General features: G+C 39.1%; 1 protein-coding gene across 1 annotated transcript; it reads right to left on the reverse strand.

The window, feature by feature from the left end:
• Window positions 1-478: 478 nt before the first annotated feature.
• Window positions 479-14,822, reverse strand: adrb2b (adrenoceptor beta 2, surface b). Its single transcript, XM_084730328.1, has 4 exons — window positions 14,367-14,822; window positions 4,600-4,753; window positions 3,778-4,069; window positions 479-2,563 (listed from the first exon to the last, which is right to left on the reverse strand). Exons 2-4 carry the CDS (start codon window positions 4,748-4,750, stop codon window positions 1,525-1,527), a joined length of 1,482 nt encoding a protein of 493 aa, XP_084586454.1. The 5' UTR covers window positions 4,751-4,753; window positions 14,367-14,822; the 3' UTR covers window positions 479-1,524.
• Between the last annotated feature and the right edge of the window lie 637 nt (window positions 14,823-15,459).

The raw sequence follows: 15,459 nt of genomic DNA on the forward strand, positions 1-15,459 counted from the left end.
TTATTTTAGGCTGTATAGTTTGTACACTTTTTCATTGTGTTGTTGTCAGTGGAAAATTTAGGTTTAAGTCAGACCTCTATTAAAGGGATAGTTTGGATTATAAGTGGAGTTGTATGGGTACCCTGCCAGTTTCTGAGAGGTAGAGAGCACTAAGAGAATGGAATCTAAGAAATGTACTATCATGGTCGAGGGCAACAACAATTTAAGCATCAGCTCAAGTGTATGATCTATTTAGAATACGTTCACCACTTTATCTTGCTATCAGATGCCCTTGTCTGACTGTAAACCACCGCAATATAAGCCGAAGCCACCAGACTCCTTTGGCACAACTCACAGAACATGGGAGTTTCTGGATTACCACTTCCTCAATCTGTTAGTTAGTTTGTGTTATTGCGCATTTAAAAGTGTTAGTTTGGGTTACTGAAATGACAGAATGACTCAAACTAACTGATCCCATGTTCTGCAAATCAATAAGAGTCTGGTGGCTTTGGACAGAGCAATATTTGGCTTATATAATGACAGTTTCCCCTCAGAAAAGGCTGTCTGATGGCAAGCTAAAGCAGGAAAAATATTCTAAATGTAGAATACACTGACACCGATGCTTAAATTGCTTCTGCTCCAGTCCACAGCAGTACTCCTCTCTAGCACTTTTTATGCAGAGAGCCCACAAAAGCACAGGCTCGCCAATACATCGCCTTCTTTTTCTGCTCATATGCTCTTTTCTAATCTAAAGGGAGCTGATAACAATCATGAATTTATAACATAAGCTTTTAACGTCTTCGCCGCTTTTTCTGCAACAGTTATGTTAAAAGATCGCTTTATGTGATGATCTGTGGGTATTTCTCCAGTGTACGTGTGTGTGTCTGCTTAGTGCACGCAGCACTGTCTCAGTGTTGGAGAAAGTTTCCACTCGTCTTTCTCACTCTCTGCTTAAACACAGCTGACAAATATGTATATGCATATGCATAATTTATCACAAACAGCAGCGAATGTGTAACACAACATTGTCCTGTCCCCTCTTATCAGCTCATCCTTTTACACAGATGTCGATTTGGCGCTGTTACTACCTTCGTTGGTGTATCAGACCTGTAATTTTTCCCCTCATTCTGCTTCTGTAACTTTTATAAAGACGGCGAGGTGGAATACAGGCGCACTAGTCCTACCTTGGATGGGCTGCCTCTCCAAACTGGGGCTGTGTTGACCACTACGACCGACCGTTACTTACTATTGATAAGTATCTTATACAACCCCACTTCAAATAATTCAAACTATCCTTCTAAAGCTGACACATACTTCTGAGCATGGTTTGTGATTTACATTGTAATCAAGAAAACTGCAGCAGCAACGAGGAACAGTGATGACACACCTACTACGATATTAGTAGTATAGATCTGTAGAAAACAACAATACAAGCTTCAAAACAGACCAAAAACTTGAGTCATCCTCAACCAAAAACAAACATTTTGAGCTTCATCAAACTGATGTTTACTGCACACACAATGTAAAGTCTAATGTGCTAATTGGTCAAGCAATTGAGGCCAGATTTTCCTTAAAGCTCCCTTTGGCAGAACTGTTAGCCTGCCAGTTTGTCAGGGAACCAGGGGCTACTTCTAAAACCTGCTCACAGCAGGAAGGTGGAGGAGCCAGAGTTAGCGAGCTGTCTCGAATAGAGCTCTCCAAACTGCCCTTCCACCCTGACCTCTCCTGAACGTTCAGCCCCCTCATACCATTCAGATCTGAGTTACACGTCGTCCTATCTGAGGGCTTGGAGTAACAATCCCTCCCCCTGCACCAACCCCATCCTCTCCTCGCTCCCCAGCTGCCCCCTTTGCCCCTCAGACAGAGTATCTCCTGGAAAGAGTGTCTGAAGTCGGGGCTGCGGCAGTAGATGAGCGGGTTGAAGGCCGAGTTTGAGTATCCAAGCCAGTTGAGGAGTCTGAAGACCAAGTTAATGTCACGCAGATTTAAGAAGGCCATGAGGATGTTGAGGATGAAGAAGGGCAGCCAACACAGCGTGAAGGTCCCCATTATGATCCCTAGAGTTTTCACAGCCTTGTGCTCCTTAAGACAGAACTTAAGACGCTTTGTGGCAGAGTATTTTCCTTCCCCCTTTTCTGTCCTCGCTCTGCTCTCTCCTAACTTCTCCTCCTTACCAGTGTCTCCTGTGCTCTGCATGTTTAGTCTGTCCTCCCCTGCTTGTTCTCCCACCTCAGTTCCTGTCCTGAGTTTATTCATTGCAGGACTATCACTGGGAGTCAGCTGTGCAGTGTAATGTAAGTTATAGAAGTGCCTCTCCCTCCCTCTGATCTTCTCCAGCTGTTTCTGAGCCTCCTGGAAGACCCGGCTGTACAGGAAAATCATCACCACCAGCGGCAGGTAGAACGACACAATGGAGGAAGACACCGCGTACGCTCTGCTGGTGTTGAATTCACAGCAGCGCTCGTCAAGCAAACACTGCTGAGCTTCCGGGGCGTCTGACACCCATAGCTTCAGATGGATGGGCAGGAAGGAGATGAGGGAGGCCACTGCCCAAACCACGAGGACCACTGCGAAGGCCCGACCCCTGGGGAGCAGAAGAAAAGACAAGAGAGAGCACGCAGGTGAGGAATATTGTAAACAGGTGAGAGGTGAGAGATACTGTGCTGATTATCTATTACTGTATGCTGGCTGCCCAAAAGAATAATAATAGTGCTGTAGAACATGGACCAATAACAAACCTCTTTTTATGCCTTGACCACAGCCTAAAATAAATTGGTGTATTTGATTCAGCCTTGTGCAAGATCAATTAGGAATCAGTTCTGGATGTAGCAGATGCAGAAGAACAAGCCTGGCATCACTAGAATTAGTCTGGAGCCACTAAACAATCAAACAAAGCAACACAATGTGTGACGTAGCATTGCTTAGTCTGTTTCCAAGCGGGGCACAAAATGGCAACCATCTGGTTGCAATCTTTCTCATATTAAGCTACAGCTCATCCATACGCTAAAATATGTTTATGAAAACATTTGAGGTGCAGAATTCATATTAATCATCACTGCCTAGCCTGAGTTTCAGGAGTCTGAGGCATCGGACGGACATGCTGTCAGGGTGCATTTGGACAGGCCTTCCAACCAATCAGAACAGTGACACTTGTGACATGACTTTTCAAAACTGGACTGGTGACACTCCTCTGTCAGTCGTCGCACAGAACCCACCCCATATTAATCACATATGCATATACTCAAGATCTGACTTTGATGTGTAAAATCGGTGCATTTTCCCTTTAAGTTAATAATAGAGATGGGCTTCTGTTAGAACAGATCCTTTGAAAAATGCTTTAAAAATCCTCTACAGAGAAAACTAAATGGCTACTATTTTCAGGCCGATATATTTTAGAAAGATATAGCCACACTCAGTAATAGAGTGGAAAGTTAATGCAATATAGATTCTAATTTTCCAGCATGATTAACCTCTGGCCACACCCCAGAAAATGATGTAACGACAGATTTTGCCTTTGACAGTAGATATAAAACACCTGCTGGGACATTTCTGTTTGGGGTGTGACTATGCTGCTGGAAAGTTTGTACATGTAAGGAATGGTGCAGCAACAATATTCCTCATTATTTACCTGAGAAAGGTTGAGTTCATTTAGCATTTAGCTGAAACTGAAAAGTGAAAAATCAAACAAATTTGATTTTGTGCTATTATGTATTGGGAAAGAATCACTTTTGATTTAAAGTATTGAAAATTATTCTACTTCAACTGCCAGGGACCAAAATGTTTTTGGTTATACTGTACCTGGTAAGTAGCGTTGGGTAGCGGAGTGGAGAGGTGATGGCGAGGTAGCGGTCCAGAGCAATCACACACAGCGTTTCTATACTGGCCGTCACACACAGTACATCAGTTGCTGTCCAGAAATCACACATGAAGTTTCCAAACCGCCAGTCTCCCAGCAGGATGTGGCTAGAGCCAAACGGGACCACAACCAAACCCATGATGAGGTCAGCAATAGCCAGCGAGGCGATGAAGAGGTTGGTAACGGTCTGGAGCCGCTGGAACCGCAGGAGGGCTGTAATGACCAGCACATTACCTGGACAGAAGAAAGAGTAATGTAACTCAAAGACACATTTGAATGTTGTAAAATAATATTAATAACAACTGTTCAACAATAGATTAGCAACCATAGCAGACCTGTCAAGCTTTGTATTTCTCTATGTGTTAAAGCAGATACTTTATGTCTTTCTATGCATTTGGAGGGTGGCATCTTTTTTTGTAGTCTTTCAAAAACCTAAAACACAAGAGCAAACGTGGGCAATCGACTGAACTGTCTTTACCTGCTCAAACATGAGCTGCAAATGTTAGCATGTCTAGCTAACTAGCTTACTACCTGCAGTAACATTATCTTAAGCCAGACTGTCTGTGTGTGTGTCATGACCATAAAACATTTAAACAGTTTCACAAATTACTGCCAATTTAAATACTAAATCTGCCACCGTTGTCACTGTAAAGTACACATGTGCAGTGTGAGAATGGAAAGTTTGACAGGCATAGCAACAGTAACTAAGGAGGGCAGATCTTTGCAAAGGGTCGGTTGAAATGATGAAATGTTGTGTAACTTACCAAAGACTATGGCCAGAACCAGAACAGCCATTGCAGCACCCAGCAGCACAAGCTCTGCATCACTGTAATTTGCTGGCCCATCAGAGCTCTGAGAGAAGTTGCTGTACTCTGACTGGTTCGCCAGTGCTGAGACAGCACTCTCATTTGCCATGATCTACAATCAGAACACAGAGAACAACACAGCTTCGTTAATAACCGACTTAGACAGCTCCAGAGTGGGGTCCAGTTCAAGAGATTTCCAGGCAGAGCACCTCTTCAGCAGCAGGAGGTGTTTTACCAGCTGATTTTAATGAGTTCCTGCATGTATCTGCTTGCTGGTTTGCTTGAGACAGTGCCCACATCACCTCAGGTTACTGTCCAAATCAATGAAGAGATGAGGTTTTCCTGAACATGAAACATTGCAATGTGTCAGCTTAAATAAAAGCGTAAGTGATATGGATCTAAATGGACTGAGACCTATGTCCGCCCCTCAGGATGTTTTCTGCCACCGTTTTTTTGCCTATTATATCCTGTTAGCCTATATCTTGTGTCACCGCAAGTTCATGATGTGCGCCTCCAATTTGGGGTTGTTTGGTCCCATGGGCCAAAAAAACCCTTTTTGTTTCTAGGAAAATGATGCGTATACAGTTAATAAGGTAAGTTAGGTGGTCATGCCAGCCTGTTTCTGTGCACTGCTTGAGTGTTTTGGTTTGAAGCTATCTGTGAATATTCAACATAAAATATTTTTTGAGGAGCATTTTTTTTTTTGTTTTTCACCACAGCAAGTGTCAATTTCATCAGGGTCCCAAATTGACACTTATAAACTATAGATTTTCTACATACAAGTAATGCATTGATATTCACCATCAGGTGCTGGGAAACAATCATTTTTGATGAGAATTTGTCAAGTGGACAGTAACCGTTTTGTCGTTTTGGGGATGTTATAGGTTATATTTGAAAATATGATGACAGCAAGCCCCAGAATCTTATTTTGCTATGTTTCCCCTTGTTTTCAGGACAGATCCGGGGGCCCTTAAGACCAAATGGCCCCAGGTTGGGGGTGCTCATTATGAACTTGTGATCTCTCCGTTGAAGAAACTGCTGAATTGTATCTAAATTTGAGAAATATGTTCAGATGAAGAAAGATTAGTGACTCTTTACCTGCCTGCTTTCTTGTAGAACATTTTTTTTTCTTTCACAGAGGAAGTTACATGTCCCCGAGTGTTATCATGAGTTCATTAAGTTCAGCGGTCTGCACGTCTCTGAGTCACTCTCCCCCGGTGTTAGCATATACATATACTCCGAGGTTGTTCATCTTCAACAGCAAGTGAGCCAAACAGGAACATCTCTGAGGGTTTGTGGGCCACACAGAATACTTTGTCAATTAATGGCCACAAATAACTCTGTATACAGTATAATATTAATAGGTTTATTCCGCTGAGCTCTTTGGAAATCTGGCAGAAAACTCACTAAGGTTTGACTTGTAGTGTCTCTTCACACTGGAATCACATACTTCACATACTGCAGGCTACATACTCAATCAGTACGCGTTGCACTCTTAAAAATAAGGGTTTCAAAGGGGTTCCTCCTAAAGGGCTGAGGTTCTACCCAGAGACATTTGCTTCTGAAGAACGCTGTTTATAGGAAAGGGTTCCCCAGGGTTCTTTGTAAGTCTGACAGTCCCATTAAGAACCCTTTCATCCATAGAACCTTTTGATAGGAAGAGTTCCTGCAGGATTGTTGATATCCTTCAGGGACTCATCAGTTGTTCTTTTTACTATAATATGAAAAGACTCTTGGTGGAACTCCCTTTGGTGGGTTCTAGATAAAGATAACTAGATAATTTATAAGAGTGTGCATACTTCCTACACTGGAAAAAGAAGACTTGTTGGATAAACTTTAAAAAAAATGCTTAAATTTGTAACAAACAAATGAATTAAACTTCTTCAAAACAATTAACAAGTCAGATGAACACAGTCGCTTTAAGTCTGAGATACTTAATAATGCAACTTAAATTTAAGAAAAGTCAATTTAAAAGTTCGCAATTATTCAACTCAATTATTTGCTTTACATAAAGTTAAAAGGTACTGCTCCTTAAAAGTATAGTTTAATGAAATGGTTTCAAGAAAAAATGTTTTTCTCATGACCCTAAGTGTGTTAAAGTGTTTAGTTAAATAATATGATTAATGTAATTGGTAATGTTAGGCTGACTAATCAGCTGCAGCTGGTTTGGATCAGTGAGCTCAGAAAAACAATTTAGCTGATTCAATTGATCACAAATAATTTAATCTTACATTAGAATTAAATTCTTTTCAAGTCAAGAGAAAAGGACAGCTTAACTGCAAGAGGAAAAATCTTAGAAAGATGTGTGACGTGCTTTTACTGAAATAAGGATAGATAATGAATTGTTATAATCTGCAAAAATAGACTGTCATCCCTGAAACAGAAAGCTGAATAGGATATATTACCTTAACTACTACTGAAATACACTTTTTACAATGTTTACAATTAAGGTCAAATGAATATTAAGATTGATATGACTGGACAATAATAGACATTATACTTTACTGAGAGGCAGAGGAGTAGGTCGCTGAAGTGACTGCCTGCTTTAAAGATATTTAAACTGGTCAAAATAAAGGATTTGGGTGGTTATAATCCATTGCATGCAATGGATTATAACCACCTGACTATACCACCTGATTATAACCACCTTTGACCTACTCGTGTTATTTGACCTGCTGCGTGTTCACAACAGGTCAAATAATGCAGAGTCACAAAGATAATTAAAATAAAGACCATTTCTGTATTATATAGCCTTTAACGTTATAATCATGTTAATTACAGTCTAATTTCCAAATATCGTCCTAAACAAGGATATTCAACATACCAAACTGATATCAACATTGTAAATAATACTATAATATTGCCTATAAACATAAAAATATCATGCCTAATTAACAAGACTTCTTTGGACACGATTTTGATTATTTAGTTTCACAAACACTTTATTACCACACAAGTTTGTGTATGTGCACGATATGAGCGTGTGATCCAAATAAAGCAGCTGTACTGTAGACGTACTGTATATAAACTGGGAAAAACAATCAGTTTTTGGCAGACAATCACTTTATGGCAGATTATCGTATAAAGTTTATATAAAGCAGTGCTTAACTAAACAGAATAAATCTAATACAGATAGAAATGTTGCCTAAGTTGTCTGCTGTGCTGGCTGCAGGGCTCTGTGAGCAGACTGGCCAGCTGGATACCCCTGCAGGCGCTTGCTGAATTTCTCAACTCCAAAAACGTTGGAGCACATTTTCAATTCACCATCAATTTCACAAAACTATCAATATTATAGTAAATATATATATATATTTACGCAGGTGATTTCCCACCTGAAAAATACTCAGACTTGAATTCCATGATGTAATAGCATACAAAAATTGTAAATATAACTACGGTGCGGTGCTACATCCGTCTGCCTCACAGTCCGTCTTTAGACATTCTAAAGAGACGCAATGCATTATGGGTGGTTGAGCGTGTGCAGTGAGCTCATGGTGCATACTGAGGAATTCTTGGCAAACTGTTTTACATCTCGGAACTTCTTACGTGCACAAAATCCAGTTTGAATGCACCACATACTCAATTTCACGTCTGACTTAGTATGAATAGTACATTAGTATGTGATTCAGAAAACAGTCACACTATTCTTTCATCACAGTAAAGAATCCATTCCACAGTAAACGCTATGGTTAATTACTTGTTGCGGCTGGCAAAGTAAATAAACACTTGTCAGTCCTGAAATTTGTGATTTTCGCAATCAACTTCATGTCTTTTGGCTGCATCTCTATGGCTTTGTAAAATACTCAGTTCTGGTTGGCCAGTTACAACATTGTATTCGACTATTGCTATGAAGAACAGACTGTTGCTATGGAGACTTTGCAGGAACAATAAAATCATTTTTAAATCAATAAAAACTCTTTAAAATTCATATGTCATGGTAAATTATTGCTTTTTTGTAAGTAACCATGTAATAGGCATTATAATGTACAGTGAGTGTGTCATTATTGACCAGCTCGTTGTACATTATACCTTACGTAGCCTCCAGAGAGACACTTTCAGGCTTGTTGTTAGCTTAGCTAACATGAGAGTTTCTCTGTGGCCCACCGGCCCAATCGCTGGTGTGAAGCAGGTGTGATTCTTATTGCAGCCAATATTGATTTAGATCATTCAGTGTACGGTTCAGATGTTACAGAGTGGCTCAGAGACATGTACCTTGGATTTATTTATCATATCACACACATGCCTGTCTGACAGACAGCCTGTTGAATAAGTCTAATATACAATATGTGACATCAGCATTGTGTCTTCCTGTGATATAAAAGCACGTACGTTTCTCACGTCCATACTTGCAACTTTTACTTACTACTATTTTCAGTCAATTTACAGTTGTTATGTTTCTGGGGAATATTTTTGCAATTTTTATGATCATTGAAACATCCTCAGCCAGACTTCAAGTATCATCAAGTTACTATATTAAATATAGTGTCTAAAGAGTTTACGTTTCCCCTCCTGGCTCTGACCAAATCACTGCCTGCAAGCGTACACCAAGCCTACAGCTGTGGATGGATGTTTGGAGAGCGTTGGGGCTTGTGAAATGCTATTTGAGCTACAGCAGCATGTACACGTGGTGTTTGCAAAAGAGCAACAGCACTGACAAGGCAAGACCAAGCAGTGCATTAACTGTCTCACTGCACCTCATTGCTGTGGGTGCTCTGTACATGCTGTATGCTGCAGGGAGAAGAATACGTGTTAGTTGTGAATGCAGCAGCACAAAGCTACTCAGCTGTCTCCTTTTTTTTATATATCATATGTATTTTTATCAGTAATTTTGATAGTGATTTGCATGAGGCATTAGGCAACATGTACTTAAGTTTCATCAAGACAGGTTGAGCATGAAAGGTTTTTGCAGCAATGCCCCGACTGACAGCAGACGCCTGGTGATCCTTGTTTACTACTCTGTCTGTTCCGACAGTCGGGGCATGGTACTGAAAGTACTGTGAAGCAAGCTGGGAGTTTTATCATTTTAGAGGAAAGGCCACCTGGCCTGTTGTCAATTTTTTGAGGGAATTAAGGCAAAGTGCTAAGGCAGCAGGGCCATCAAATAAAAACAATGATTTTAAGTCCACAGAAATGATGTAATGAATTTAACTAAATGGTGAAGGATGAATTTATTTTATTAAATACATCAATGTGATTTATTAAGGCAAAAAACAGGGGCACTGAAAGTCAGTCAGATATCAATGTATACTTAATGATGTCAGTAGTGTGTGATATATAAGCAGTTAGTATCTTAAAATAATGAAACTTTCTCAAAAATAGTGAATAATAATGAGAAAGTTTCTCCTTATTTTGATATAAGTAGTTATTTTGAGATTCTCATTCAGATAATAACTTGTTTCTATGAGATAATTTCTTATTATAATGACTTACGAATTTTTTTATTCATCACTTTGGTGGTAACAGGCTTCCATAGAGTGAGACAGCATATCCAGTCACGCAATAAAAAGAAGAGTGTCGGTTTGTTTCTTTCAACAGAGACTCCAGTCTGCAGTGTAAACCAGAGAACAGTAAAGTAACATCAGGCTTAATGATCAAAGAAAGTTTATATCACTTCTTCACGTCTGTCCATATTTACATAGTCACTTTCCTGCCCTCATCCTGAGCACTCTGTCTCTGCCGTGAGTCACCTCACTTAAATAGCCCAGCTTTCCATCGATTCATACCAGGGTCGAAATCCAGGTCATCACTGGTTATGTGCGCAGCATTTCACTTCATGTTGCCCAATTAGAATCTCAACAAAAGGAAACCATGTGAACAGGAAAGAGGCAGAGGAGAAAAACAGCTAAATCAGCTGGGGCAGTGCAAGCAGGGCATCAAGGCTACTGTGGATACAGTGCAGATGTTTTTTTGAGGAGAAGAAGGCTAAACTCAGTCATTGCCGTCATTTAGGATTATAAATCATCCTACAGTAAGATCTATTTCTATATTTTTCTTTTCTTTTTTTTTTCTATTACTCTGAAATATTAGGGCAAATACAGAGACTTTCCAGTGAACCAACATGCACCAGGCAGCACCGTGACTGTGTTTGACCTAAACTGGGCTGAACTTAGTTAATATCAGTGGTAACACCCATGTTTTCTATAGTTCATGTCAAAATGGCTGCTGTGAAAAAGGTCTACAGTTTGAGTTGCATTCTACCTGTTTGCTTCACAGGTGGAGCTGTTTTTTACGTGTGATTTGCTCTTTTATGCCCAACTGAAAGGGAACAACATTTGCGGTTTATGTTTTTTTAATGCACCTCTGCAGAGGTTGTTTGGCTAACTGGATCTTCTGTGTGCATGTGCACTTGGATTAATATGTATGTTGGCGTTATTCCAACATAATCCAAACACTCGCAACACATGTTAATGTCAGCGGTAAAGAGAGATGCATTGATTCACAAGTGTTTGCCCAGTTCTCCAAGGGTCAGTGAGTATGTGTTGGGCACTGGGATGCATTTCAAAATGCCAGGGTGGATGATGAGAAGGTTATTTTTTTATGACAATCATATGCTGCACCTAAACAAATAATTGCTGTGTTATGACATTACTGTATAAAACAGCACATTTATTATCAGTGTTAGTATTCTGTCAGTCTTACTGACTAAACTAAACATATTTATATTCAGAGAATATAGAGGTGTCAGAGTCTCCAGAGATGATGGATCTGCTGCAAAGTTAACTGCAGACTCATTTTAAAAATCAATCTTTCATTACTGCTCATTGCTCAGAACATTATTTCAGTTGAATACACACAGACACACACTGTAAAAATAAACTACTTGTTTTAAATTTAAAAGTTAGAGTCCAGGCTGTCCAACTGACTGAATTTAAAAGGACAAGTTGAGGTTGTTTTGTAATGATTCAAAATAAATACACTTTTCTAGTCAAATAAGCTTCATATTTAAGGAATAGTTCACCGAAAAATGAAAATTCAGTCACAGTCTACTCAGCTGCACACCAAAGGTCACGTTTAATTTTTCTTTAGGCCACAAAGCACTGTTTTTCACAGGAGAACAATGCTGCAGAATCTCCAAAATGATTTAAGTGAATGAAAAAAAACTATTGGGAAAAAAAAGAAACATAAAATACCTTTGTAGTGCTCATCAGGTGTAATTCAAGTTTCTTAAAACTCCAACATGCCAAGCTGACTTGACAGACATAATTTATTCCATGTTTTTAGACTAAATCTTCACTGTTGATCCTTAGCTTGCAGACATGTTCACATGCAAGTGCACACCATCTGAATAAGGTGTACGTTGATTCCGCTATATTCCTGCATGATATATTCCATGCATTTTTATTGTCTATGTATATATAACCAAAGGAATGATGAATTCTTTTCTTAATGTTTGTAAGATGTTCAGTGCACATGTTTCACCCTGCAACCCTTTAGACCAATAACCATTTAATGGTACCCAGTGACTGCTCACTCCCACTGATCAGATCAATAATCTGGGCGTCTACCTGCACTAATGCAGAGTCAACCTTGCAAAACCTCTCTGCTCGATCCTGCGTGAGCTGTTTAAACAGTCACACACACATACAAAGAAACTTGACCAGCACTCTGCGGCCAATAACCAAACACAAAAGATTTACTGAGACATAAATATCCTAATATTTAGGGAGAGATAGCTTAGCGGTGGTAATTACGCTGAGCTCTCAAACACACAAAAATGCACACAATAGTACATGCACAAACACACAGTGTGCATTAACACAAAAATACACACAGAAACACCCAGCTTTTCCAGGGCTTAGTTGAATAAACTGATGATAGCTGTCCAAACTGTGAGGGAAGAGGGATGTCTTTGTACACTTTGTGAAAAGCACACACAGAGTCATAAAACATTTTAATGTCCTGACAAAATAAACCATATATGTTAGAGATGAAAGCTAGTTTGGATTCACTAAGTCTGAGAGACACCCTCACACTGACGGAAGAATCTGACTTATTTCTGCTGAATTAGGTTTGGTCAGAGGTCTTATTCCTGTGGCAGCTGTTTGAGTACAGAGACGAGAATAGGAGTGATGCTTTTTAAATATATCAGTTTCTTCACACGTGCAGAAAATGTATTTGCAAAGGTTGACTCTGATCATCTAGGGGAAACGGTTCAAATTTGTCATCATATCTCAACTTAGGTCAGCATGGACGTTTATCTACTTTGACACATCTGAAACTTTTTACAGTGTGAAGACTATTGACTCCTGCACTGAGCTCCTCCTTAAACATTTAATTTAGCACAAAAAAACAAATATTTCTGAAATGTGTGAACCAGTCAACACGTAAATAAAATAGCTCTTATCCATGCTGTCATCATGAGCGGATGTTTTTAATATATGTGTACACTGTAAAACCAAATGCTCAAATTGTTTGTAAGTAGTAAAAATTTCTTTAAAATGTCTTCTCACTTAAATATAATAATAATATTATAATTTTTTTTTCTTTTGTGTTTATTAAACTCATAATTTTCAAATAACAGGAACTTTACTGGACATATTTTTTATACTTAACATTATATTCTGTTCACTTTTTCAAATGAGAGGGTTGAATGAAAATACTGAGTTACATTTACTAAAAAAAATTTAGTTAGATTAATAAAGAACTTACATTTAACTGTAATCCAAGAATACATGCAACAGTAACTCCAAATATTTAAGGTATAATAACCTCCTTTTTTTTTTTTTTTTTTTTTTTTTTTTTACAGTGTATGCATGCACTCACTAGAACACAGTCTCAGTTTAGTTTATTGAATTTCTCATTCAGCTCTGCAGCAGCTTCTCTCCCTGAGGTCCACAAATGAAGCTTTACATTAAGGCTATGCACCATGATCAATAAAACATGACATTATAAAATACTCCTGCAGAACAATAATCGAAATATATGATACTGAATGACTTCTTTTATGGATGGTATCCACCAGTGTTGACCAGTTACTGATTCCAGCTTCTTAAATCTCCCCCCCACCCCCCCCCCCCCCCCCCCCTTTTCTAGACGATGCAATTAAGCAGCTAATTATGAAAATAATCATCACATTAATCAATAACGAAAACAATTCTTAGTTGCAGCCTTAATTTCAAGTTGTTTATAATCATTTATGTTCCTAATCTCACTGTTATTACGTTATTATTTAACCACTCTTCTGGGTTATCTAAAAGCAATCCCAGGGAGGGAAGGTAATGATTAGTCATTATCAATTAATCACCATTTAGAATTTAATCAATTAAAAATGTATTAATCAATAATTAATCGATAGTTCAGTGAGTAGCTGTGTCTCATTTGTTATTGTTTTGTCTGGCAGAGCCATCTGTTGCATCAGGAAACTTAAGTGGAAAAAAGAAAAATGTGTGTTTTATATCATATTAATTATTAATGATTAACTGATTGATCAGTTGTTAGCATTTTCAACTATTGGTTCAGAAAAATGCACAAAATTAACAACCTTAATCCCAAGTTAATGACTACATTTCTTTCATTACCACACTGCAACCATGTTAGAAACCATCTGCTATCAAAGCTGGTAGTCATGATTATGAGCAACAGAATACTTATAACTGCATGAATACACATCTATATTCATACACACATCACTTACCAACTAATGAAAATTTAAGAATATAATTCTAACATAAAAATAATGTTGTAATAGTGTGTGCATGAAGCATGTGTACAGTTAGTTGTCCTACCTCCAGGCTCTGTGCTCTGCTTTACAATCCAGTGATTTGATAGTAATCCACTCGCTTTTACATCCACAACACAAAGGATCATTATAATGTGTTTGTCAGCAGCTTTTTGGTGCCTCTTCTACCTCTTCTTTTTCTGCTGAGCTGTGACTGTCTGGTTTTGTGTGTCACACACACACACGCGCGCACACACACTCGGCTCTCTCTTTCCAGTCCACGCTCATGTATAAACACACTCTTCCAGCCCTCAGCCACACTTGCCCTTTTGAAGCAGCTGAGCCCGTCACCCTTTTTATAAGCAAACCCATGACATCACAGCAGGACAGTAGCCTATCAGAGGACAAGGAATGGCTTTTAGTGTATATCGCATGTCTGCAGCGTACTGACAGCTCGGCAGCCCCCGGTGCCCTCTGGGAAACATTAGTTTTTTAACCTTTGTTTATTCAGGGAGGCTTTCTGAGCTGTTTTCAGAACTTCCCCACCCCACCTCACATTCACACATGAGAGCGGCTGTACAAAACCACTGACTTCTGTTTTTGGTAGGTAGGAAGTGGCTCTTCTGCTGTAAGTGAAAACACGACAGCAACAGTCTGCAACCTGAAAGCCCAAACATGCTGCATTCTCACAGGCTTTCATAAAACACTGCAGTAGAAAAATACCTGTGCATTTCTGCTTACAGTGACGGTTAAAGCAACTAAAATAACTCAGGTGAGGTTGGGTTGACATTGTGGTGAAGTCAGATAAGACAATGTGAGAACCACATTAAACCCTTCATGTTGCATGTTGAATCCAGGTTAGAGGAGCTATAATATGAGTTCTGCCTCTTACTTGATGTGATTAGTAGAGTAAACTATATATAACCAACCTTTTAACTTCAGCTTAAACTGAGTTGAAGTGACTCTACTGAACCACACAGAAGCCCTCTGTTTTGTATGTAGAAAACTTAGTTAGCGTAATTTGATTTTTGAGGATTTGACGCAAGCCTAGATATGTTAGGATGGGGGTTTTCAAAGTGGGAGGGACAGAAAAAAGACTAATATTTTGTTGAACCACCTTTGGCTTTGGTTACGGCACACATTCACCATGGCATTGTTTC

The sequence above is a fragment of the Lutjanus erythropterus genome, chromosome 11, assembly GCF_056507025.1.
Source record: "Lutjanus erythropterus isolate fLutEry1 chromosome 11, fLutEry1.hap2, whole genome shotgun sequence".
Lineage (NCBI taxonomy): Eukaryota > Metazoa > Chordata > Actinopteri > Lutjaniformes > Lutjanidae > Lutjanus > Lutjanus erythropterus.